This window comes from Mus pahari, chromosome 8, assembly GCF_900095145.1.
Source record: "Mus pahari chromosome 8, PAHARI_EIJ_v1.1, whole genome shotgun sequence".
In the NCBI taxonomy this organism is placed as follows: domain Eukaryota; kingdom Metazoa; phylum Chordata; class Mammalia; order Rodentia; family Muridae; genus Mus; species Mus pahari.
The window spans coordinates 67,544,937-67,571,795 of record NC_034597.1 but is presented as its reverse complement, the minus strand read 5'-3'; the positions used below and the strand labels follow the sequence as shown (position 1 = coordinate 67,571,795).

Sequence of the window (26,859 nt, the reverse complement as noted above, 5' to 3'; positions counted from 1 at the left end):
ACATGACCTTTTTCCCTTACTGCTTTTAATATTCTGTCTTTATTTAGTGCATCTGTTGTTCTGATTATTATGTGTTGGGAAGAATTTCCTTTCTGGTCCAGTCTATTTGGAGTTCTGTAGGCTTCTTGTATATTCATGGGCATCTCTTTCTTTAGGTATGGGAAGTTTTCTTCTATAATTTTGTTGAAGATATTTGTTGGCTTTTTAAGTTGAAAATCTTCATTCTCATCTACTCCTATTATCCGTATTCAAACCTACTTTGGTCTTCTCATTGTGTCCTGGATTTCCTGGATGTTTTGAGTTAGGATCTTTTTGCATTTTGCATTTTCTTTGATTGTTATGTACATGCATTCTATGGAATCTTCTGCACCTGATATTCTCTCTTCCATCTCTTGTATTCTGTTGCTGATGATCACATCTATGGTTCCTGATTTCTTTCCTAGGGTTTCTATCTTCAGATTTGTCTCCCTTTGGGTTTTCTTTATTGTTTTTACTTTCATTTTTAGATCTTGGATGGTTTTGTTCAATTCCATTACCTGTTTGGTTGTGTATTCCTGTAATTCTTTAAGGGATTTTTGTGTTTCCTCTTTAAGGACTTCTACTTGTTTAGCAGTGTTTTCCTATAATTCTTTAAGGGCTTCCACCTGTTTAGCAGTGTTCTCCTGTATTTCTTTAAGTGAGTTGTTAATGCCCTAAAGTCCTCTACCACCATCATGAGATATGATTTTAAATCCGAGTCTTGCTTTTCCAGTGTGTTGGGGTATCCAGGACTCACTGTGGTGAACGTACTGTGTTCTGATGATGCCTAGTGGTCTTGGTTTCTGTTAGTAATATTCTTATGCTTGCCTTTTGCCATCTGGTAATCTCTGGTGTTAGATGATCGAGCTATCTCTGGCTAGAGCTTGTTCCTCCTGTGATTCTGTTAGCCTCTGTCAGCACTCCTGAGAGTCCAACTCTCACCTGAGTCCCAGTGGTCAGAGCACTCTCTGCAGGCAAGCTTTCCTCTTGCAGGGAAGGTGTCCAGAAGTCTGGAGCTCCAATCCACTTCCTGAGTCCAGTGATCCAGAGGCCCTAGGTGTGCTAGGGGCCCTGCGGCGTGGAGAGTCCTCTGCAGACCTTGGGACCCTCCACTGGGTTTGAGCAGAAGATCCTCAGAGTACTTTTAATTTGCATTTCCTTATTTGCTAAGGATACTAAATACTTTAAAGACTATTCTTAACAAATTTTATGTCTTCTTTTGAGAACTCTATGTTCAGATCCATACCCTAATTAGGCAAATTTTTTTTGTTCTTTTTGTTTTTGTTTTGTTTTGTTTTACCTTTTTTGAGTTCTTTGTATACTCTGATTAGCAATTATTTATTAGATATAGAGTTGACAAGGATCCTCTCTTACTTTGTGTCTTAGGGTTTCTATTCCTGGAGAAAACATCATGACCAAGAAGCAAGTTGGGGAGGAAAGGGTTTATTCAGCTTACATTTCCATACTGCTGTTGATCACCAAAGGATGCAGGACTGGAACTCAAGCAGGTCAGGGAGCAGGAACTGATGCAGAGGCCATGGAGGGATGTTCTTTACTGGTTTGCTTCCCCTAGCTTACTCAGCCTGCTCTCTTATAGAACCCAAGACTACCAGCCCAGGGATCGTCCCACCCACAAGGGGCCTTTCCCCCTATCACTAATTGATAAAATGCCTTACAGCTGGATCTCATGGAGGCATTTCCTCAACTGAAGCTCCTTTCTCCATGATAACTCCAGCTTGTGTCAAGTTGACACAAAACTAGCCAGTACAATTGACCCCTTGTCAACTTGACACACAAACACATCATTAGTAAGCCTCAACTCTTACTTTCTTATTCATCCCCAAGATCTAAATAACTTTAAAAGTCCCACAGTCTTTACATATTAAAAATTCAAATCCTTTAAAAGATCCAATATCTTTTAAAATTCAAAGTCTTTTAAAAATTCAAAGTCTCTTAACTGTGAACTCCAATAAAATATCTTCCTTCTTCAAGAGGGAAAATATATCAGGGTACAGTCACAATCAAAAGCAAAAATTAAACTCCAAACTGTCCAATGTCTGGGTTCCAACTCACTATCTTCTGGGTTCCTCCTAGGGCTTGGGTCACTTCTCCAGCCCTGTCCTTTGTAGCACATACCTTGTCTTCTAGGCTTCAGCTGCCTGTCCTCCACTGATGCTGCTGTTCTTGGTGGTCATCTCATGGTACTGGCGTATCCAAAACACTGCTGTCTTCCACTATAACTAGGCTTCACCAACAGCCTCTCATAGGCTCTCTTCATGGTGCCAAGCCTCAACTCTTTTGCATGACCCCTTCAGTCCTGGGCCATCAACAACAACTGGGGTTGTACCTTCACCAATGGCTTTCCATGAACTCTCACAGTGCCAAGCCTCAGCTGCTCTTCATACTCCCTTCATGCTTTTAAAACCAGTACCACCTTTAGTGACTCTTTCCCATTACCAAGTATAGCTGCAGCGGGAGGTCCAACCTTGGCTATCTCTGGAACACAGCTTCTCTGTGCTCCCAGAAAACACTTCCCAGAAGATTTCACCTCAGTGACGCTGGTCTCTTCTTAATCACTGCTAATTTCTTAGTTCCAGCTAACCAGCATCAATTGTCCCAGTAGTTCCTTCATTCTTAACTCTAGAGCCAGAGTTACATGGCTGAGGCTGCCAAGTTCTGCTGCTTGCAGGAATTAGAACATGACCCCCTTGTACTACTACATTATTACTGGCTTTCTGTTTTCCAAATCCTTCACTGCCTAAGCTTGGCTATCCTGGGTCTTGCTCTGTAGATTGACCTTAAACACAGAGATCAGCATGCCTGTCTCCTGGGATTAAAGGTGTGTACCACCATGCCTGGATCTAAATTTAGCTGGGTAGGATCTTGCCCCAAGGTCCCACTCCCTTAATCTGTTATCTCCTAGAACAGTGGATTTTGCTCCATTTCACTTCCTGGTACCCCTTTAATACTCGAACCATCTATTTTATATTTTTCCTTTCTAAGCTTGCTATGCTTGTTCATACTTCTCTTCATAAGACTTAACCAGAGAACAAAGTCTCTGCTCGGCTTTTTTGAAACTTCCTTTGTCAGTGCAATGAATCTGAGTCTCTTCACCTTAGCCTCAGGCAGACTTTTCAGACAAGGGCAAAAAGTAGCCACATTCTTCACCAAAATACCACAAAACAGTCTTTATGCTACATTCTGAAATTCTTCTCCTTGGAAATCTCTTGGGCAAAGTCAACACAGTTCAAATCACTCCCAGCAACAAAGTCTTCCATATTCCTACTAGGATGACCCATTAAGCCACATTTAAAGCATTCCACTGTGTTCCAAATCCAAAGTCCCAAAATCCACATTCTTTCAAATAAAAGCATTGTCAGGCCTATCACAGCAATACCCCACTATGCTGGTACCAATTTGTCTTAGTCAGGGTTTCTATTCCTGGAGAAAACATCATGACCAAGAAGCAAGTTGGGGAGGAAAGGGTTTATTCAGCGTACATTTCCATACTGCTGTTGATCACCAAAGGATGCAGGACTGGAACTCAAGCAGGTCAGGGAGCAGGAGCTGATGCAGAGGCCATGGAGGGATGTTCCTTACTGGCTTGCTTCTCCTAGCTTACTCAGCCTGCTCTCTTATAGAACATAAGACTACCAGCCCAGGGATGGTCCCACCCAGATGGGCCCTTCCTCCTTGATCACTAATTGATAAAATGCCTTACAGCTGGATCTCATGGGGGCATTTCCTCAACTGAAGCTCCTTTCTCCAGCTTGTGTCAAGTTGACACAAAACTAGCCAATACACTTTGTGTGTGAGAATGTGAAGACATCACACACTTCAGATACAAGGCTTGGAGGAAAGAAACAGAAACTGACCTGGAAGTCTTCTCCCCAAGGCCTAGTTCTCATGGCTTCCAAACATGCCAAGAGAGTAAAGAAACTAAAAGTCTTACCCAGCTGTAAAGTCTATGAACCAGAGCAGTGACCAGCATGGTAAGACATAATCTATGGTGCAAAAGTAACACTCTTATCTCAGGGTAATCAACAGCCACCTATCTGGACTCTGCCCGCTCAATGCTTGGAAAGAATTCAGACCCACACCTGTCACTGTAAACCTGACCAACTACTTAGAGCTGGTGAGGTCATGGACCCAAGAAGACAGCCTACTGATGCTACTTTCCTAAGCCCATGTAATTCCCAACTGCATTCTGAATATAGATCTGTATCCACAGATAAGTATAGCTTTGATCCCTCAAAAAGCTTTATTTTGCAGCAAAATGAATATTTCGACATAACTGATAATTGTGTAGAGAACAATAGAATATGAGGTACCTATCCCCAGGAGATACATCTAAATACAACACTTACACCTAAGTTCAGAGAACAAAGTCACAGAGGGAGAAGAAAGATTATAAGAGCCAGAGGACCAGGGTATGTGCTACAAAATAGTGTTCCTTATATATGACAGAGTCACATTCATGAATTCTTAACAATATGGTCTCCTAAACAAGAGCTACACAGTGAAAACAGAACCTGACAATTCAGTATTGATGGGAGACATATCATAATGCATCACTCCTAAAGGAAAAGCTATAGACAATTAATGATCACTAAGAGAGGGAAAATAGGCCTTCTCCAGGGACAAGCTCCCCCATATGTTATCCAGTCCCAAGCAGTCATCCCTAAACAAACATATATTAATAATTACAGAAGAGCTGGTCATAAAATTGCGAGGGAGTGAGGGGTCCTGGGAGGTCTTAGAGTGGAGAGAGTATGGGGTGGAAAGGATGTAATTATAGTACTCATGTATGCGGATTCTTTAAAAATAATAATAGCATAAAACCCCCACATTATATAAAGTTAAAAACCAAACCAAACCAAACCAAAAAAGTTCCTACATTAGAACTGACTATAAAAAGAACACCTATCTCATTTGTTAAAGGCAGAGGAAGTGTCAGTGAATGACTTTCTGAGTGAATGTATCTTGTTGAAATGGGCATAGTCCTGTCATGGACACTAGTTCTCCATATGGCCAGCCTGAAGAGGGGTACCAAATAGTGTTTGACTGCCTATGAACAACTGACTAGAGTGTTCAAAAACTAACAACTGCTGCTTCTCCCTCCTGAATGTTTATAGGCAGAGACTGCTCGTTCACAGAGAACCCCCACCAAGTCTAGCTAACCCCTTTTCTTGTATCTAATAGACATATTGAGGATCTGATTATGGTAATAGTAGGTACCCTCCATTGGAAGTAGCAGACTCCCCAACTTGATCCTGGCTTTACTGCACATGTGCTGATGTCTCTAGTAAGGATTCCAGGATGCAAACCACATGGGTCAAGAAATAGGTGTGGTAGTTAAACAATTCATATATAATCCAGACAAATTGCTTTTAGCATGTTCCCAGAAGTACACAAACATGAGCACTATATGTTTTGGCACATTTTCTTTATCCTCCCAAGAACACAAGTAACCATTAACAAGTAATTCCATTCTCCTACCCCACTCTTTGCACTAGGCAACCACTAATCTAATTTTCCTTTTATACATTTGCATATTTTCAACATTTCATATACTTAGAATCATGCAAGAGGTTTTCTCTGTGACTGGCTTTTATCACCTAGCATAATATATTTAGGGATCAGCTATGATGTAGATGCTGTCAGTACTTCCTCTTTTTATTGACCAACAATATTCTATTGTATGATGAACCACATTTTACTTTGATTCATTGTCCAACTGTTGATGAGCATTTGAGTTGCTTCCCATTTTTAGTTATTATGATCATACTATTATGAATATCCATGTATAGCTCTTGGTGTACACATATGTTTTCACCTTTCTTGGCCATAAATAGAGGTCTAGAATTCATAAGTCCTATTTAACCCTCTGAAGAACTATTTTCCAGAATGCTGGCAGCATTTTATATTCCCACTTGTAATATATGAGGGTTCCTATTTCTATATACCCTCAAAATATTTATTACTATTTGCCATTTTTGTTAACAGCCATCCTTATATATCTGAGGTGATATCTCATAGTCAAACATTTATTGTTACATTTATTTGGTGGTAGTGGTGGTGGTGGTATGTGTGTGGGGGGGGGGATGTCTGTGTGTGTAATTGTCATGGAGCACATGTGTGAAAGTCAGGACAAATTGTGGAAGTTGGTTTTCACCTACCACCATGAGGATTCTAGAAAATAAGCTTGACAACAAATGCCTTACTCGCTGACCTTCCTCATCAACCCAATGTTTATCTTACATAAAGCAATACAATTATGTAAAAATAGGGCTGATATAGACACCTACTATATATATTATGTATAATTACAAACATATATAATCTCATGTAATTATAATTATACTATATATGTATCAACACACAGGTGACTACAGCAACAAGTCAGAATGTGGCAGCTTAAGTAAATTCAAAGTATCAATTTGTCAAATAATTAATTTGTCCAGTATGTGACAATGACTGACTTGGACGTCTATGTCTAATAGCTGAAGAGAGCTTTGGGAACGAAGGTTCTCAAGACTGTCCCCAGTCTCTGTCTGTACTTCTCAGTTTTACTCCCAGGTCTCAGACTGGGCCACAGGCTCACTCTCCCCCAGCTTCTGTGTCTTTCTCAGTCCCTCTAGTAGTGCTCAAGGGTTCTTTCCTGTGCTTACAGACTGGAGATTTTTGATAGTAAATCAATACTGTAGATTATTTTATCTTCATAGAAAATACTTTTAAACACACAAAATAAAATTGGATGACCAAGGGAAGCAATCATGTTGAAATATTACTATGTATCACAGAAGAACTGGAATGGCAATATAAACATTCCATAATAGTGATATAAAATCAAAGTAAGAACTTATCAACTAACACTGTAACGAATTATACAATATACACATATATTTAATTCTTGTTAATTTTTCAAATTCAGATAATGCACGCTACTTAGCAAACCAGGCTCACTGATATGTTAGCAAAACAAAAATGACTTCATAAGGATTAAAAATAGATTAATATAGACTCTGGCCAGGTAAACAGGAACCTCACTGAAGATCTTTACCTCTCCTTCTGGCTCCTCCAAACCCCAAACCCTAGTCTCATCTATAGCTATGCAGCAGACCAACCAGTGGTTGTTGCCTTTCCCCACTCCTGCCCCCTCTCCAAGAGATCACACAGCTTTTCCACTCTTAGCACCCTGCCACTGCTTTATCCCAGACCCCAACACCATCAGGCATGTCCTGGGAACCAACAGACTACTCCAACCAGGGAAGTAGATAGGGTGACTTGAATCTTCACCTCTCTCCCTTTGCTCCTCCAAATCCAATCCTCCAGTGTCACCCCTAACTCTGCGACAGAAAACCTGCTGCAGTCCCCCTTCCTCCCCTGACCCATGTCCAGTGGGTCAGATTTCCTCCTATTAACCTCCTTACCCCACCCATTGCCTTATTACTGACTTCAATTCCAGAACTCCCTGGGAAACCACATGCCACTCTAACAAGTGAAAGAAGTAGGCCAACTGAAGATCTTCACCTCTCCCTCCATTCTTCCAAGTCCAATCCCCTGATATTATGCCCAACACTGTAGAAGACCTTTTGTTGTACCCTTTCCTCACTCTCTGCCCCATTCCCAGGGAACCAAGCAGATTGTGGTGGAACACCCCACTTTCCTCCTTCCCCTCTCTAGCCCAACTCTATTCTTAAGTTCAGTTTCTACTACCTAGAAACACATTTTGGATGGAATCTTCATTGGCCACACCTATCAGATCTCCAGACAAATTGTCTACCAGGCAAAACACAGCCATCACACTCCCCTAAGAACCAGAGAGGAAACAGAAACCAATGAACAAAACACTCACCCAACAAAAACAAGACCTGACAATAGCACCTAGGATTACACTTTTCCTAATCCCACATGCCTAGATGCCAGCACAAAAGCACAATCAATAAGAGCCAAGACACCAATGTCTCCACGATAGCCCAGCAAACCTATGAAAGCAGCCTTTGAGTATTCCAACATAGCTGAAGCAATAGAGAAAGACTTTAGAATAGCCTTTATGAAGATGATAGAGGTCCTTAAAAAGTAAATGAATACATTCTTTAAAGAAATCTAGGAAAATACAAACAAATAGTGGAAGGAAATTAATAAAACAGTTCCAGATTTGAAAGTGAGTATAAAATCAATCAAGAAAACCCAAACCAAGTGAAATCTGAAAATTAAAAACTTATGTACTCGTACAAGCATGTCAGAGGCAAACCTCACAAAATGAATAAAAAGATAAAAGAGAGAATCTCAGACATTGAAGATGCTATAGACAAAAATGGATATTTTGGTCAAGGAAAATGTTAAATCTACAAACCACCTAGCATAAAGCATCCAGGAAATCTGGGGCATTATGAAAAGAGCAAATCTGAGAATAATAGGAATAGAGGAAGGAGAAACCCGGATCAAAGGCCCAGAAAAAAGCTTTAACAAAATCACAGAAAAAATTTCCCCAGCCTAAAGAAGAAATGTCTGCCAAAGTACAAGATGCATACAAAATACCAGATGGAATGGACCAGAAAAGAAAATCTCCTCTACACATAATAATCAAAACAATAAATGTATAGAACAACAAATAAGAAACGCTTCAAGGGAAAAAGAGCAAATAACATATAAAGACAGACCTATGAGACTAACGCTGGACTTCTTAGTGGAGACTCTCAGAGTCTGTAAAGGTGTGCTGAAGACTCTTAACAGATCACAGACACCATTCCAGACTATTATATCCAGCAAAAATTTCAATCACAAAGATGGAGAAAGTAAGACATTCTATGATAAACCAAAATGCATGCAGTATCTATCCACAAACCCAGCCCTAAAGAACGTGTTAGAAGGGAACTCCACCCGAAGAGGTTAACTCCACCCAAGACAACCCGGAGACTAAATCATCTCAGACCAGTAAATCCAAAGAAGGGAAGCAAACACACACACACACACACACACACACATGCATACACACCACCACCACCACTACCCTGATCACCAACACCAACACCACCTTCATCACTACCACTACACTACAAGTAACAACAAAATAACAGAAACCAACAAACAGAGCTCATTGATATCTCTCAACATTAACGGTAAATAAAATGACATAGACCAACAGAATGGGGCTGAAAATAAGCTCCGTCTGTCTGTTACATCCAAGAAACATACTTTAACATCAAGGATAGACATTATCTAAGATATTCCAAACAATGGACTTAAAAAGCAAGCCTGACATAATAGACCTCAAACAAAAACCAATAAGAAAAGATAGGAAAGGAAACTTCAAGCTCATCTAAAAACAAAACAAAATACCAGCCAACCAAACAACACCTACCAAGAGGACATTTCAATTTGTGACATCTATGCACCAAACACAAGGGTACCAAAGTTCATAAAAGAAATATCACTACAACTTAAATCACATACTGACACTCGCAAGACTGTTAGTGGGAGACTTCATTTCCCTACTCTTGACAACAGACAAGTAACCCAGAGAAAACTAAACAAAGAAATGCTGGGGTTAACTGATGTTGCAAATCAAATAACCTAACATATATTTATAGAATATTTCATCCAAACACAAAAGAATATACCTTCTCCTCAGCACCTCGTGGAACTTTCTCCAAAATTGATTACATACTCAAACTCAAAGCAAGTCTCAACAGATACAAGAAAATTGAAGCACAAACCCCACAGCACAGTTAAAAACAATCTAGAATGGTAAAAGAACTGAAGGAAGCATCACTACCCCCAATTTCAAGTTGTACTAAAAAACTATAGTAATAAAAACATCCTGATATTGACACAAAACCCGACAGTTGGATCACTAGAGTTGAAATAAAGACCCAGACATAAATCCATACACGCATGGGTATCTGAGTTTTTATAAAGAAGCCAGAAACACACACTGGAAAAAGGGGCAGCATCTTTGACGAATAGTGCTGGTATAACTGAGTAGCTACATGTAGAAGAATCCAAATAGATCCATACTTATCACCAGACAAAACTCAACTCTAAATAGACCAAAGACCTCAACATAAAAGCAGACACACTGAACCAGATAGATGAGAGAGTCGGGAATAGCCTTGAACTTACTGGCATAGGAGACAACTTCCTGAACAGAACTCTCTGATAGTGCAAGGACTGAGGTCAACAATTAACAAATGGAAGCTCTTGAAGTTGAGAAGCTGCACAGCAAAGGACAGTCTCATTAGGACAAAGATGCAGCCTGGAATATGGAAAAAGATTTATACATCTGATAGAGGGCTAGTATCCAGGATATAGAAAGAACTCAAAAGACTAGCTATCAAATCAAACAAACAAATGAAAAAAACGATTAAAAATGGAGTACAGATCTAAATAGAGAATACTCAAAAGAGAAAACTCAAGTAGCTGAGAAGCCCTTAAAGAAACACTCACAATCCTTAGTCATCAGGGAAATGCAAATCAAAACTACTTAGAGATTTCATCAAACACCAAAGTGACTGAACAATAAAACATGCAACAATTTATGCTGGGAAGGATGTAGAACAAGGGACCCTTACTGGTGGGAATGCAAAAAGCCACTATGGAAATCAGTGTGGCAGTTCCTCAGGAAGATGGGAATCAATCCACCTCAAGATTCAGCTATGCAACTCTTGGGCATCTACCCAAAGGACACTTCTTCCTGCTTCAATATGCTTATTGCTGTTCTATTCATAATAGCTAGAAATTGGAAACAATGTAAATGTCCCTCAACAGAAGAATGGATAAAGAAAATATGGTCCATTTATATAATGGAGTATTATTCTACTATTTAAAAATGGCATCATGTAATTGCAGGTAAATGAAAAGAACTAGAAAAAATATTCCTGAGTGAAGTATCCCAGCCACAGTAATACTAATATTTATAAATATTACTAAATATTTATAATACTAATACTAATATTTATAATATAAATACTAATATTTATAAATATACTAGTATTTACATTTACTAATATTAATACAGGTATGTGTTTACATGTGGACATTAGCTATTAAGTCAATGATAAACAAACTACAATCTGTGGGATCACAGAACTTAGGTGTAGAGTAAGGGACAAAGGGGGCATACAGATCTTGTTAGGAAAAGATAATAGAATAGTTATGGAAAGATAGGGGCTTAAGAGGGGGATCAATAAGAGGGGAAAGGGAGAGGTGGATGAAGGAGAGAATAGAGAAAGAGTATTGCTCAGCTTGCTCAGCTAAAATTAAGGGACACTTAAGTGGTAATACGGAAACCTAATACACTTCCTGAAAAAAATATATCTGAAGGCATTCTATATGAAACCAACAAATAATGGGAATGATATAATTCCAACTTACTAAATATATTAAATAATGAAACTATATCTAAAATAAGCTTTTCAATATATTGCATTTCTTTAAAACAGTGTAGAACTGTATAGTGTGCTTTCTATTGCTGTGATAAAACACTCTGATCAAAAGCAACTTGAAAGGAAAGAGTTTCTCTGGTTCAGCTGTCCAATCAAGTCCATCAGGAAGGGAGGTCAGAGCAGGAGCTCAAGGCAGGAACTGAAGCAGAGGCTATGGAGAAATTCATTTCTTCAACTGAGGGTCCTGCTGCTGACTGGCTTGCTCCTCATAACTTCTCAGCATGCTTTCCCAGAACCACCCACACAAGGATAGCACCACCCACAGTGAGCTTGACCCTCCTACATCAATCAATGATCAAGAAAATGCCCCCACAGACTTGCCTACAGGTCAAGAACACTGAGAAGAACACTGAGGTGTATGTAATTGACTTGATTTTCATGCACGTACCAATCTTGTGATAATGTGGCTTCTTCCATAAAGGAGAAGCAGTGACTGACATAAATTACCCATCGCCTTGAAAGTTTGATTTTTTTGTAATAATATGAGATACCTGACTCTAAGATGCTAACAATGTTAAATTTCTAAGCTTGCAGGCTGAAAAGGAGTTTTGGCCTAGGGGTGACTTCATAAAGGAAAGGACACCTGTAAGCTTCTTAAAGTCCCTCCATGTGGTATTATGACTGAGAGCTCTAGTAAAATGAAAAGGATGGGAAAAGAGAAAAAATGGCCAGGTGTGAAGGAGAAGGCAGGAAGATGGGTTGAAGACAGGAGAGGCAGAGAGACTATGTAAGTGGAGAAATGCAGATGAGTGGGTGGGGAAAAGAGAACTAGCAAGATATATATATTCTGATGAGGCAAAAGCAAAGCCACGATGGCTTGACAGTGTACAAAACTGCAAATAACTATAACATACTCAATTAAATGGAGTAACTAAACTACTAATTCATCAGATGGGGGCAGGGGGGGGGAGACAAAAACATGACAAAAAACAAAAACACCCTAAAACCAAAACTTATAGATACAAAACATCCAAAACAAAGCAAGTGACAATAACTTGCAATAGAAGACACTGGTCCCACTTTTTCACTCAGTGAAATATGAAATTCCTCCTTTTCCTAGTAATGTCATTTGTAGCACTTTTCCCAGGAGATGGGTTCAACTGTTCCAATGAAGCTGATGTGGCCTTTCAGATAGGCACTTCTGTAAATGTACATCTGGCTTTGGATCCTAAGGCAGGGGCAGGCATGGTGACTACAGGTCTGGCATCCACTGCCCACTACCGGCTGCAGTGGGCATGTCGGGCTCTTTCTGGGAGCACTGGTAGGGAAAGGACAGTCCTTTTACAGCAGAACCTCAAAGATGGCGCAGCTTCTGTGGGCTGCCTGCCAGCACGCACACACTTTCTAGGCTGGTTCAGAGAGGATCGGAGAGCATCCCAAACTGCAGCTCCTGCTGCAGCTGCTGAGCTGCAGTGTGTCAGCACTCCCTCACTTCCCTGCCATTAGGTCTTTAAGGGTGAGTGGTGGGCATGGCAGGAGTTGCTAAGTCAGAGCAGGGGAGTGGTCCAGGTGTATCTGTTTCACTTATTACAACCACCCATTTGTTCAGAAGTGGTTTGACTTCCCTGATACCTAGAAGCCCTTCAATCAACTTCTAAGCAATTCAAGAAAAATATCCCTTTATTCATCTGCATGTTTTCCACTTCAAGTCATTTGCAGGATCATTTCCTTACTGCATTAAAAATGTTATTTATCATTTCTTATGCAAATCAAAATGACCCTGAGATTCCATCTTATACCCATCAGAATGGCTAATATAAAAGGAAAAACAAACTCAAGAGACAACACATGTTGTTGAGGATGTGGAGCAAGAGGGAACACTCCTCCACTGCTGGTGGGAGTGCAAACTTATACCACTCTGGAAATCAATTTGGCAGTTTTTCAGAAAATTGGGAATAGTTCTACCTCAAGACCCAGCTATATCACTCCTGAGCATATACCTAAAAGATGCTCCACCATCCCACAAGGACACTTGCCCCACTATGTTCAAAGCAGCTTTATGCATAATAGCCAGAAACTGGAAATAACCCATATGTCCCTCAACTGAAGAACAGATACAAAAAAAAATGTGGTTCTTTTACACAATGGAGTATTACTCAGCTATTAAAAACAAGGACATCATGAATTTTGCAGGCAAATGAATGAAACTAGAAAATATCATCCAGAATGAGATAACATAGACCCAAAAGGACATGCATAGTATATACTCACTTCTAAGTGGATATTAGCCAAAAAGTACAGAATACCCATGCTACACTCCACAGACCCAAAGAAGCTAAACAAGAAGGATGACCCAAGCAAGGATGCGTAAATCTCACTTAGAAGGGAGAATAAAATAGTCATAGAAGGCAGGTGGAGGGAGGGAACTGGGTGGGAGAGGGGATGGGAAGGGGATGGGGTGTGTTCAGGATCAAGTGTGGGGAGAGATAAAAGAGAGGATCAAGGGCCAGGAGGATGAATGGAAGTCAGTGGTTGGCTGGAGTGAGAGTGTGGGGGTGGGGCACAAGGAGGGCATCTTTAGGACATGCCAGAGACCTGTGATGGGGGAGGTTCTCAGGAGTCTATGAAGTGACTTTAGCTGAGACTCCTAGCACTGGGGATATGGAACCAGAAGTGGTCACCTCCTGTAACCAGGCAGGACCCCCAGTGGAGGGATAAGGAACCAACCCACCAACAAAACTTTTGGCCCAAAATTTATCCTGTCTACAAGAAATGCAGGGACAAAGATGGAGCAGAGACTAATGGAATAGCCAACTAATAACTGGCCCAACTTAAGGCAAGTACCAATCCCTGATGCTATGAATGATACTCTGTTTGTAGACAGGAGCCTATCATAACTGTCCTCTGGGAGGCTCCACTTAGCAGCTGACTGAAGCAGATGGAGGAACAGACAAACATTGGGGGGAGCTCACAGAATCATATGGAAGAGTTGAGAAAAGGATTGAGGGACCCAGAGAAGATATGAACTCCACAGGAAGACCAACAGAGTCAACTAACCTGGATCCTTGGAGCTCTCAGAGACTGAACCACCAACCAAAGAGCTTACACGGGCTAGACCTAGGCAACCTCCACACATACATTCCAGACTTACAGCTCAGCCTCCATGTGGATCCCAAACAACTGGAGCAGGGACCTGTCTTGGATCCCATTCCTCTCACAGCGCTGCCTTGTCTGGCTTCAGTAGGAGAGGATGCATCTATTCCTGCAGACACTTGCTGTTCCAGGGTTAGGTGATACTCAGGGGAGGGCTCTACCCTCTCAGAGAGGAAGGGGAAGGGGATGTTGGGGGCAGAAACTGTGTAAGAGGGGAACTGGGAGGAGAGGGGGCAGCAATAGAGATGTAAAATAAATAAATTAATGAATAGGGAAAAAGAAGGTTACCCAGCATTTCTTAGAAACGAGGTTCACCAGCTTGGCTTATTTGAAAATTTCATTATTTCACCTTTACTTAAGAAAAAGCATTTCATAAAATATAAAATTCTTAGTTAATAGGTTTTTCATTTTAACACTGCAATATGCTTTCTGTTGTTTACTAGCCATCAATGTTTTTGACTTTAAAAATCAATTATCATCATTCTTGTGTAGCTAATGGTTTTATGCCTGCTGTAAAGTCTGTTCTTTATATTTAGTTTTAATGACTTTAAAGACCTCAGATACTTTTTACTCTATTTATCCTGCTTTGAATTTACTGAGTTTCTTAAATCTTTGTGATATACTTTATTCATGTTTAGATTCTTGGCCAATATTTCTTCAAAATTTTTTTAGCTTTCGTTTTTTATCTCTTTTTGTTTCTGGAACTAAAAGTATACAGATGTCAAACTGTTTAATCTGGTCCTAAGGTCTCTGGGGTATTTCAATTTCTTTCTTTTTTTTTTTTCTACTCCTTTTTCTATTGGTGCTTTGACCAGTGACTTGAACTGTGTTCTAGTTTGGAGAAAATCTGTGTTCTGTTGTATCTAATCTATTAATTCCATTTTTCATTTCAATAATTTCTCTCATCCATTCTGATTTCTGTGTGGTTCTGTTACTTGATAGTTCTCTGTACTCATCATATCCATCAGGACACTGACATTTTCCCTGTAGAATGCTTAATAGTAGTTCTCACTCTCTAGCAACTTCCAAGACAAGCAGAACTGTATTTTCAGCATGCACATATTCCTCTGCTACAAGTAGACCATTTTCTCTTTCTTCATGTCTACTACTATTTTATTATTAATAAATAGGAGTCACATGTTGCAAACTCTGAATTTTATTATTTTTTCTGAAAGTATTGAGTTCTGTTCTAAATTCAATTAAACTACTGGTGACTGTCTGAATTTGTAAGATTTTAATACTTAGAGTATCTATTTCTGTTTTGTCCTGAGGTTTAGGTCTTTAGACCAGCTGTTGTCTCAGTTATCATCATGGATGTTATAATTTGAATGTAAAATGTCCTCACAGGCTCATGTGTTTGAATATTTGTTTCCCAGCTCATGACATTGTTTTGAGAGACTGTAGGACATTTTGAGCATGGAAGCTGCCTGATTGGCACAGGGTAGCAATGGTGGCCCTTAGAGAGTTTCAGCCTGGCCATCCCTCTGGCAGGAGATCTCCGTATCCAGTGTGCAGGCAGGATGTGAGGAGTGCCAACTGCATGTTCCTAGTGCTATGAACTCGCTGTGTCTTCCCTGTCATAAAGGATGTATAAGTCAGGGTTCTCTGGAGTCACAGAGCTTGTGGAATGTCTCTCTATAATAAGTGAATTTATTGTAATGACTTACAGTCTGTAGTCCAACTAACCCAACAAGGTCAGCTGTGACTGGGAAGCCCAAGAATCTAACAGTTGCTCGGTCCCATGAGGCTACTTGTTTTACCTGGTGTTCTGTATAAGCTGGAATTCTGCAGAAGTAGGTTCCAACTGGTGTGCTGGCAAGTAAGTGCAAACAGGCAAAGAAGAGTGAATTTCCTTCTACCTTGCCTGGACCTAAGTTTATCATGGCCACTATGCCTCAAGATCTCCATGTCAAGATCTGGTCAGAAGCCTGTGTCTTCCAGCATCAAGGTCTGGGTCACAGGTGTGCCCTCCATTCCTGGATTGTAGTTCATTCCAGATGTAGTCAAGCTGACAACCAGAAGTAGCCATCACAAAGGACCATGCCCCCTGAACTGGGAGGCAAAGATAAACCCTTCCTCTTTTAAGTTGCTTCTTTTATGTATTTGGGCACAGTGAGGTGAAAAACTGTTGTCTTTACTACTAGGGCTCCCCAGTAGCAGAAAACTTCTCTTAAGAGCAGATGCTGAAACTTCAGCTCATCAACATTCTAACTTTGTTTCCAATTGAGGACCTTGGAATTTTGTTCACATATGCAGTTCAAATTATAGACACAGCTTTGTAAGGAACTAATATGAAAATGTGAGGTTCCTTGTAAGGCCAAATTTAGTATTGACCCAAATAACATCATGAGAAAGTAAGTTTATAAAACAGTATAAAATTATTTTAAATGTAGGACATTTTTGTTCATAATAATTAAGAGAAAGTATATTGCTAAAAACTTAATATTACTTAATTATTAAGAGAAAGTAACATAGCCTAGATCTAGTACTAATGCCTGGTGCAAAGGATTTTGTACTATGGTGTTTACTCCAATAGTTCTTTCAATAATGAAATTGGTTAAATGCTCATTAGTTGTAGTAGGGTGATAGAAACTAAGATATAGCAGCTTAATAGCAATTAAAATATATATCCTATATAGTTTTTTTTAAAATACTAGGAACCAAAACTCAATCCAATAGTAATAATAATAATAAATTAATAGTCAACGTTTGTACTTTCTATTGATTAATAATTTTTTACCACATTATCTTGCCAGAGGCATCAGATTCCCTGGAGCTGCAAGTAATAAGTAGTTGAGAGGCGATATGTATGCTAGGAACCACACTCATGTCCTCCATACAGGCAGTAAGAGCTTTAACCCCTGAGCCATCTCTCCAGTCCTGCTTGGACAGCTCTTTTATAACCAATAAATAAATATATGACCAATAAACATTTTTAAACATGTTCAGTGTCTTTTGACATCATGGAAACGCAAATTAAAACTACTCTGAGATTCCATCTCACCCTGGTCAAATGGTATCAAGAGAAGATACAACAGGAAACGCTAGAGTGGCTATGGGAAAGAGGAACCCTTATTTATTGCTGGCAGAAATACAGCTCAGTATAGCCACTATAGGGAACAGAGTGGATGCTTCTCAAAGTATTAAAAATAGAACTTCTATCATCTCTGGCCATACGCACAAGGGCTCATCCCATTGCAGAGGTTTGTACAGCCATGTTTATCACTACTCTTTGTCATAATGATGAAGAAACAGATGTCTAAGAACATATGAATGGATAGTGTAATGTGGTATATATATATATATATATATATATATTGATGCTTTATTTTGGTTTGGAGACAGAGTCTCACTCTACAGCCTGGACTGGCTTCGAACCTGTGGTAATCCTTCTGCCTTAGTATCCCAAATGCTGGGATGATGCAAGAACTCAACCTCATCTTCATTTTATCTATAGTTGTTTTTGAACTTGACTCTTGAAAGTTGCAGATATCAAACCAAGACATGTTGAACAGCAATGCTTTTTAATGGCCTCCTGTCTATTTTCCAGATTCCAGTGTCTAGAATGGTCATCCCTTTAAACCATCTAAGCCTCTGCTCTCTAGCCATTAATTAGGTACCAAGTGGTAGGCAGAATGAGACCTGGACGAACTCGAGAGAATTCTAAGTCAGATGTCTTTTTGGACCCAGTACTGCTTTATAGGCTGGCTTCAAACTCTGCTCTTCCACGTGCTAGCATTATAGGTGTGTTTCATCCCAGACTTATGTGTTCTAATGGAGTGTTATCTCTTGTTATATTTTAATGGCCTATATTTACTCAAGTTCTTTCTTGTTCCCTAGCTATTTTGAAAATCAAGAGTAAACTGTGGAAATACAAAGATGGTATAAGTCTAGACATAGTCTCATGAAATATTTAAATATAGATAATTAAGACTCACCTCTATTTCTTTTCTTAATTTTTCATGTGTTTTTTTCTCCTTTTCCAGAAAAGATGTTTTCTCAATGATTGACTCTTTTATTGCCATAATTTTATTCTTTATCTCTGAAATGTCTTCCTGGATATTTGTAAAATTTTAAAGATACAAGTCAAAATGAATCCAAGACTTTTTCAGGGCTTTCCTAATTTATGGAAACTAGCAAAATCAAAATTTAAATTTGAAAAGTAAGTTTAGAACATTACTTCTATAGCTATACAACATAAAGAACTACTGATTACACAAAGCAAACCTGGACTTCAGACACAAACTGAAAACCAAACAAAACACGAAGGAGAGCAGTGGCTGGGCTGATGTTCCCCCAACAACAGTGCACAGGGTACTTTTTAATGCTTAGCAACGAGTGGTGGGTATTTTAAGTTGCTTTCCCTATGGCCCTAAAGGAACAGTGAGAGGAATATAAAGATATCCAACAGGCAATTATGAATGCAGCTTGTGTGCATCAATCGCATGAACTGATTTGGTCAGCATTCTTCAGAATAGGAGCTAGAGGCTGAACCTTTTAGATTAATTGTTCACTGTGATTTTGACCATATATATTTATAAACCCACAGGTGATCTATAAATACCTTCTTTAAGCATCTACACATTCAGAAAATTGCTATTTAACTTATATATCTGATTGCTATATGTACTAACTTAAGTTTTAAAAATTGTGAAAATAGTTTCTGAATGTAGAACTATATGCATTTTATTAATTTAATGATTATTTATTAGGTATACTTATAAAAAACAGAAAAGGGTTTGATAAGTATCACTTCAAACCTGTATTTGTACTGTGCAGTTCCCTTGTGAATCTTGGAAGTTTTCCGTAAGATCTTCTTTCATTGTCTTTAGGTTTTTGATGAGATCTCGTTTTTCATAGAGTTCAGTCATAAATGAACATTGGCTTTTTATCTCTCCTAAATTATCTTTATAAGATTTTATTTTTACATAATATGCATTATATTTTATCATTTGTTCCTCAAATTTTTCTTGGGCTGTTTCTGTATCAAATTTAAGTTTTAAACTTTCTGAATATAAGGACTCAATTTGAGCTTCTAAGCGTCCACACTGAAGTTTAGAATTCTCCATGGCGGCATCTTGCTGATGCATTTGCCTGTCTATTTCTTTAGCTTCTTCAGCAATAGTCGCTATTTGTTTTTCAAGATCATGAAGTTCAATCTGTAATATATTTCATAAATATCATTAATGATTAACTGATTGTTTAAGCTGAGAGGAAAATCACTATTTTAAATCATAATGCACATAAGAAATCACAACATAAAATGTACATTTATTATATAGAGAGAAATGATTCATAATAGAAGATATACAATAGCATAATATACACTTATTTTAGAATTATAGAACAGTCCCAGAGTTGTGTATTTCTTGCTCATCTAATCCTAAAGGATTAAAATTATATAATTTTAGCATCTTACGTGTAATGGAGATACTTGGTTACTTTAAAATGCTTTTATAGGCACCAGAATTATTTGTTCAAATAAGAAAGTATGGTGAGAATTATATAGCCCAGAGTTAAGAAACCTAGAGAATAGTTTCCAGTGCCTTTACTGATTTTTACAAATCTCTATGATCACATGAAACAAGCTTAATTATCCCATCCAAATGTCATTTTCTTCATTTGCAAAATAAATACAAAGTATCTACTTTGCCTTCAGGGGATCAGTCATGGCTTACTCATGCCTCCTTATTAAAACCTTTATTCCATGTGACCAGTTTTCTTTGGCTCTTCTAACTCAGCTCTTACTATTTTTTTCTAAGTGTCAGCAACCCCTTCAAATATGGGACTTCCTCGGTGTTTACTCACCATATTTCCTCTTATCATTCTCTACGTATTAAGCAGTTAGGTAAATGGTCCCATTTTATTGTATTTTCTGCTGACGGTTCAGGATATATGTGGTTATTAAGTTCTGTATTCAACTGCCATGAGCCACTTCAAATTCATGATGTACACAAATCAGACTTTCCTTTCTCCCTCTATAACATATTTCTATTTGTATCAGTTATCAGTTGCTACTACCATAAAACCTCAGTGACAAACAAGACAGTGGTATTCATCATGGACATGCCTGGGAGACACTGGTGTTGCTAGGTGATGCATATGCTTGAGAGCAGGGTGCTCTCTCTGATGGTTCTGCTGATTTTGGTTAGGTTTGCTCTTACGCTTGGGGAAATATACTCTTAAGTCCTCTTAAACAAGGATATGTATTCATTGAGTTCCTTGTCTTGGCATTTCTGAAAAAGGAAAACTAAACTGTCCTATATGAAACTAAGCATACTTCTGACGTAGGCTACCCAAGTCAAAGGTGAATGGGAAGGTAGGAAGGCTCCAGTGAGCTGCTAAACCCTCACCACTTACCATTATTATCACTAGTGTGCAAAGGGTAAAACTGAAGTTCAGAGATATTAAACAGGAAACGCAACAAACTGGAATCCTGACTGAACCTAGGAATATTTGATCCTGAGGTTTGCAATTTTCATTTTATTTGCTAGATCAATAAACATATGAGGTATATCTTTTTAATAATATAAATAGATCGAAAGTTTAGTCAATAAAAATAGAAGTTGGTAAGAATGTTATATCTAGCAAAGCCTTTTTCAAATTGAGAGATAAATATATTTCAAGACAAGCATAAACTAAGGCAGAGCATGACCATCAGCCCACTACGCCACAAGATATTTTAAAAAATATTATGCAAAGGAAGAAAGGAAGTCTTGGTAATGAGAACATAGAGAAGAATAAATTTCTGAAGAGGGCTAAGCAAAAGAATCTATCATGTTCAACCCAATAAACTAGTAACCCTCTGGTACTAATAGGATGGAAAGTACAGACAATTATCCAACTAGCCATAAAAAATAACCAACAAAGTTATAGGAATTAGTAAACACCTGTCTATGATAACCTTAAATGTAAATGATCTCAATTTACCAGTAAAAGAACATGTGCTACCTGACTGACTTTAAAAACCAGATGCAACTTTCTGTTGTTTTCAAGAAAAATACTTCACTGGTAAGGACACCCACACTGAGGGTCAAACAATGGAAGATAACCTACTCAGCAAACAGAAACTGAAAAGATATTGGCATATCTATTCTGATACATGTTAAAATAGACTTTGAGCCAAAATTATTGAGAAAAAATGAAGACGACCACAACATATTAATAAAAGGAAAAATACATGAGGAAGACAAAATAATTTAGGTACATATGCATCAAACAATGAGGTTTTTATAATGGGTATAAAATGTCAGATAAGTACTGCTACAGCAATGGTTATTTAAATCTCTCTAGATAAGTCATCTGAACTAAAAACGAACATAGTTCAAGTAAATATAAGTTAAATTATACCAAAACTCAGACTTAACAGATGCATAGAGAAAAGTCCATCCAAGAGACACTGAGCACACATTCCTCTTAGCAGATCATCAAATCTTCTCTAAAACAGCCCACATCATAGAACACAAATGAAGTCTTACCAAATACAAAAGAATCAAAGTAAATCATTGTATCTAATAAGAGCTAACAAATAATAAAATATATAAAGAGTACAGAGATACACAGAGATTAAACTGTGCAGTTCTGAATGATGAGAGAGTCAGTGGAGAAAGCAGAGAAGGACGGAAAAGTGCCTTGAGTTGTACTGCTTGCGCTGTTTTTAATAATAAAGGGCCCCTAGGCTCAGGCACTTACATACTGGGTCCCCCATTCAGGAGTTTTGGGGAGGAGGCATGGCCTTCTGGAGGGAGCATCTCCCCACTTCTGGTTTACTCTTTACCTTTTGGTTGAGGATGAGATTTCTCAGATTCCTGCCCTACTCACCTGGTGTCACTCCTCAGAGCCATTATGGGCTCTGCTCTAGAACTGTAATCTGAAATAAACTCTTCCTTCTGTAAGTCACCTCAGGTCCTGGTGTTTTATTATAGCAAAAGAAAAGTAACTAATAGAGAAGAGAAAATAAAAATATAACTTACTAGAATCTTTGGGATACAGCTAAGGCAGCTAAGAGGAATGTTTATAATGAATATCTAAATAAAACAATTTAAAATATCTGAAATGAATTAATGATGTACCTCAATGTCCTTGAAAATTCAAGAACAATCTAATCTTAAAAGCAGCAGATGGCAGGAAATACTAAAGATTGTGACATAAATGGAGTTTAAAAGAAAGCTTTTACAAGACTATTTACAAAATTGGCTCTTTGAAAAAAAAATAATATTGACAAATTCTTAGCCAAACTACCAACAACAACAAAACTGTAGCTCAGCAAGTAAGGTCAAGGTGCTTACTGCCAAGCCTGAATTCCATCTTCACAAATCAAATAATGAAAAGAGGGAATGGATTCCTGTAAGTTGTCCTCAGACCTCCACAATGGGATACCACTGTAGACACACACACTTTCACAAATAAACAAATAAAAACAATAAGAGAATACATAAATCAACAAAATTAGAGAAACTAGAAAATATAGCAGAAATGGATACATTTCTAGATATAGATGACCTATCAAAACTAAAGTATGGATAGATATAAGGTGTGGTAGATAGCCCTGGAGCTAATTATATTTGATGTTAATTCCGTTCTCCTGTGAGTGGTTGTAAACAAGGAATGAGTCAGCACTTAGGTGATTTCCTGCAAACCTGCTTCCCACCTTAATTTGTAAAATAAAGGAGAGCTGATGATTGGGCAGATAAAAGGGAAGGTGGAGCAGCAGAAGATGGGGAGAGAGAAGAAGGAGAAAATGGAAGAGGGAAAGGACTCAGAGGAGAAGGAAGAAGAAGAAAAGCTGAGCACATGGCCTGGAGAAACCACAAGTTCTAAGGGGTCTCATAGGATGGGAAAGATGGTAGTGTAGTGGTAGATCTGCCCAATCTAGATTTACCGCAACAATAAAGTATAGACATCCATAATCACCACTGTGATTAAAGCAGCAATAAAGAAAACTTTCCACAATGAAAACTCCAGGTCCAGATGCATTCACTGACAAATTCTACTGCACCTTTAAAGATCTAGCACTAAGGCTAGCTCTTTCTTTTAAAGATGGCTGAACTGACCATCTTCTATAACCAGGAAAAGCTTCCAGCAATGGGACTGGGACACCAATCCAGCCACAAAACCTTCAGCCTACAATCTATCTTGACTCCAAGAGCTTCTGGGAGTGTCTGACCAATAGCTGGTCCAGCTTGAGGCCCAGCATATAAGGGAGCCCATGCTTGACACTGCCTAAATGGCTAGGAACTGGAGGCTGGACAGCCCAGAGACCCAGGATAAAACAGACTAGGAAAAAATTCTGTGAAATGTGTACTAATGATATTCTACAATATATACACCCATAGATCAGTGGCTAGCCCAACTATCACCAGAGAGGAACCATCCATCAACAAATGAGCACAGATGCAGAGACTCACAGCAGACAAACACTAGGCAGAGCAAAGGGAACCCCGATGAAGCAGAATGATTGCAAGAGCCACAGGGGTCAAGGATACCAGGAGAACAGAGCCCACAGAGTCATCTCATAGTGTGCCACAGAGATTGAAGTAGCATCCATGGAATCTGAGTTAGGTCCTCTACATATGTGTTATGGTTTTGCCAGGGGGGGGGGTAGACTTTGACTCTTTTGCTTGCTCTTGGGACCCTTTGCTTCTACTGTCCAACACTGATATGAGGGTTTGTGCCTAGTCTTATTGTAACTTGTTGTGCTGTGATCTGTTGATATCCCTGGGAGGTCTGCTTTTCTTTTTTTAAGGGAAACAGATGAGGCGTGGATCTAAAGGAAGTAGGGAGGAACTTGGAAAAATAGAAGGAAGGAGGAGAACCTACTTTTGGTAACTACTTTATACTGTTAGTATAAAGGAAAGATAAAATAAAAAAGAATACACCATTTAAACAATATTGATATCTATTTTAAACATAATTTATAGACACTGTGATTTCCATTTAGTAGCTTTTATATAAGGGCATATAATAATAGTTTCCATATTTCATCATATGTATATCTGCATTTATGTTTTCTAGGAGAAAACAGTAAATTTTGCTCAGGAAATAACTCATATTATTTCTAAACTTATGTTTTGATAATTCTCCCTTAGTATAATAAGTGTCACAGTTGCTATGATAAAAAAAACAACCAAACAAACAAACAAACAAACAAAAAATACTAAGGTTCCTCAAGCTGTTCCAAAAATAAAACCAGAAAGAACGCTACCAGATGCTTTCTATAAAGCCGGCACCATCAGGATATTAGCAGCAGATAGGGACACACGGACCAAAGAAAACTACAGACCAAGATCCCTGAGGAACATAGGTACAAAAACTCCAATAAAGTTATATCAAGCTGAATTCAAAAACACTTTAAGATGATGTGTAATGACCAAGTTGACTCCATTGCAAGGATGCAAGATTAGCACAACACATGCAAATTGGTATGTATAATTCAGCACACAAGTGGATGTAAGGAAAGGAAACCACAAGCTCACCTCAGTCAATGCACAAAATCTTTTGGCAAAGTTCAATACATAATAACAATTCATAGTAAAATCACCAAAGAAATTAGTAATAGATGGTATATACATCAACATAAAAAAGGCTATATTTCACAAACATACTGTCAACAGTATATTAAGTAAGAAAAAAATGAGAGCATTTATTCTAAAATCTCAAGCAAGGATGGCTACTCTTTTCATTCTTTAAAGTCCTTTTCAATATTTTGATTTTTAATTGTATATATATATATATATATACACACACACACACACACACACACACACACACACACAAACACGTATACGTGGGTGAGTCTGTGCAGACAGTTACACTATTCATGGAAGCCAAAAGGCATGAATTCCCTGGAGCTAAAGTTACAAAGGGATCCATCCCATATACAATCACCAAACCAGACACTTTTGTGGATGCCAACAAGTGCTTACTGACAGAAGCCTGTTACAGCTGTCTCCTGAGAGGCTCCACCAGTTCTTGACAAATACAGAGGTGGATGCTCGCAGCCTACCATTGGACTGAGCACAGGGTCCCCAATGGAGGAGACAGAGAAAGGACCCAAGGAACTGAAGGGGTTTGCAGTCCCATAGGAAAAACAACAATAGGAACTAACCAGTACCCCCAGAGCTCCCAGGGATTAAACCACCAACAAGAGAGCACACATGGAGGGACCCAGCTGCTTACATAGCAGAGGATGGCCTAGTCGGTCATCAATGGGAGGAGAGGCCCTTGGTCTTATGAAGGCTTGAGGCCCCAGTGTAGGGGAATTCCAGGACCAGGAAGCAGGAGTGGGTGGGTTGGTGAGCTGGGGGAGGGGGGAGGGGATAGGGAGTTTTTGGAGGGGAAACCAGGAAAGGGGATAACATTTGAAATGTAAATAATGAAAATATCCAATAAAAATTTGCAGACAAAAAAGAATAAAAATTAAAGACAAGGTCCAAAATTGTCAGAGATTGTCTAATTTAGGGAGAGTAAGTATTAATAAAATTAGGTAAGGCTTCTGTGTCTTTTCTAGTAGTTTCAAACCACTAGAAAACGTACAGTTTGGGTAGCAAGGCTGAAAACATTGTTAACTATTAAATGTTAGATCTCTCCCTCATTGTAATTCATACTCAAGTAAAAACTGCATAGTCAAACTAAATGGTTCACTTGTCTGTCTGTCTATCTATCTATCTATCTATCTATCTATCTATCTATCTATCTAAATTGCTGGCAGGAAAAAAAAAAAAAACCATATAGTGTGAGCCATCTGACATGGGTTCTGGGAACTGCACATTGGTCTTCTGCAAGAGCAGCATGCTCTGTTAACTGCAGAGCCATCTCTCCAGCCCTTTCTTTGCACACCTGTTCTAGACAGTGCTCAGTCTTAGCTACTCCAGTAAGTCAGGAGAGAGAGAGAGAGAGAGAGAGAGAGAGAGAGAGAGAGAGAGAGAGAGAGAAACTGGAAAGGGAGAAGTCAGGTTATCCTTACTGGTAACTGACATAATCTAATACATCTGAAAGAACCTAAAGATTCTAGCAGAAAACTCTTAAAGCAGATAAGTATTTCCAGTAAAATAGCAAGGCAATAAAAAAAATCATTATACAAAGACTAGTACCTTTTAAACTATAACAAATGCACCAAGAAAGATATCGAAGACAAAATTATTATTCACAACAGCTTAAAATACCTAGGAACACTCCTCTAGCCCTCACCAATGGACAAAAAGACACCTTGGTGGTGGTGGTGTTCTTATTATTACCCTAACCCTAACCCTAACCCTAACCCTAACCCTAACCCTAACCCTAACCCTAACCCTAACCC

At 38.7% G+C, this 26,859-nt stretch overlaps 1 protein-coding gene across 3 annotated transcripts in view; it reads right to left on the bottom strand.

Moving 5' to 3' along the window:
• The window catches only part of Ccdc122 (coiled-coil domain containing 122), a 60,353-nt gene that overhangs the window by 2,586 nt on the left and 30,908 nt on the right, over positions 1-26,859 (bottom strand). The window contains exons 4-6 of one of the 3 annotated variants that reach the window (XM_021204008.1): positions 22,383-22,424; positions 19,322-19,720; positions 18,500-18,616 (exon numbers count right to left, since the gene is read on the bottom strand). The exons of 1 other annotated variant lie outside the window; for it this stretch is intronic. In XM_021204008.1, the coding sequence (XP_021059667.1) occupies positions 18,500-18,616; positions 19,322-19,651 (447 nt within the window). In that variant the 5' untranslated portion in view covers positions 19,652-19,720; positions 22,383-22,424. The remainder of the gene's footprint in view (positions 1-18,499; positions 18,617-19,321; positions 19,721-22,382; positions 22,425-26,859) is intronic. One more of the 3 variants, XM_021204007.1, reaches the window with a different exon arrangement.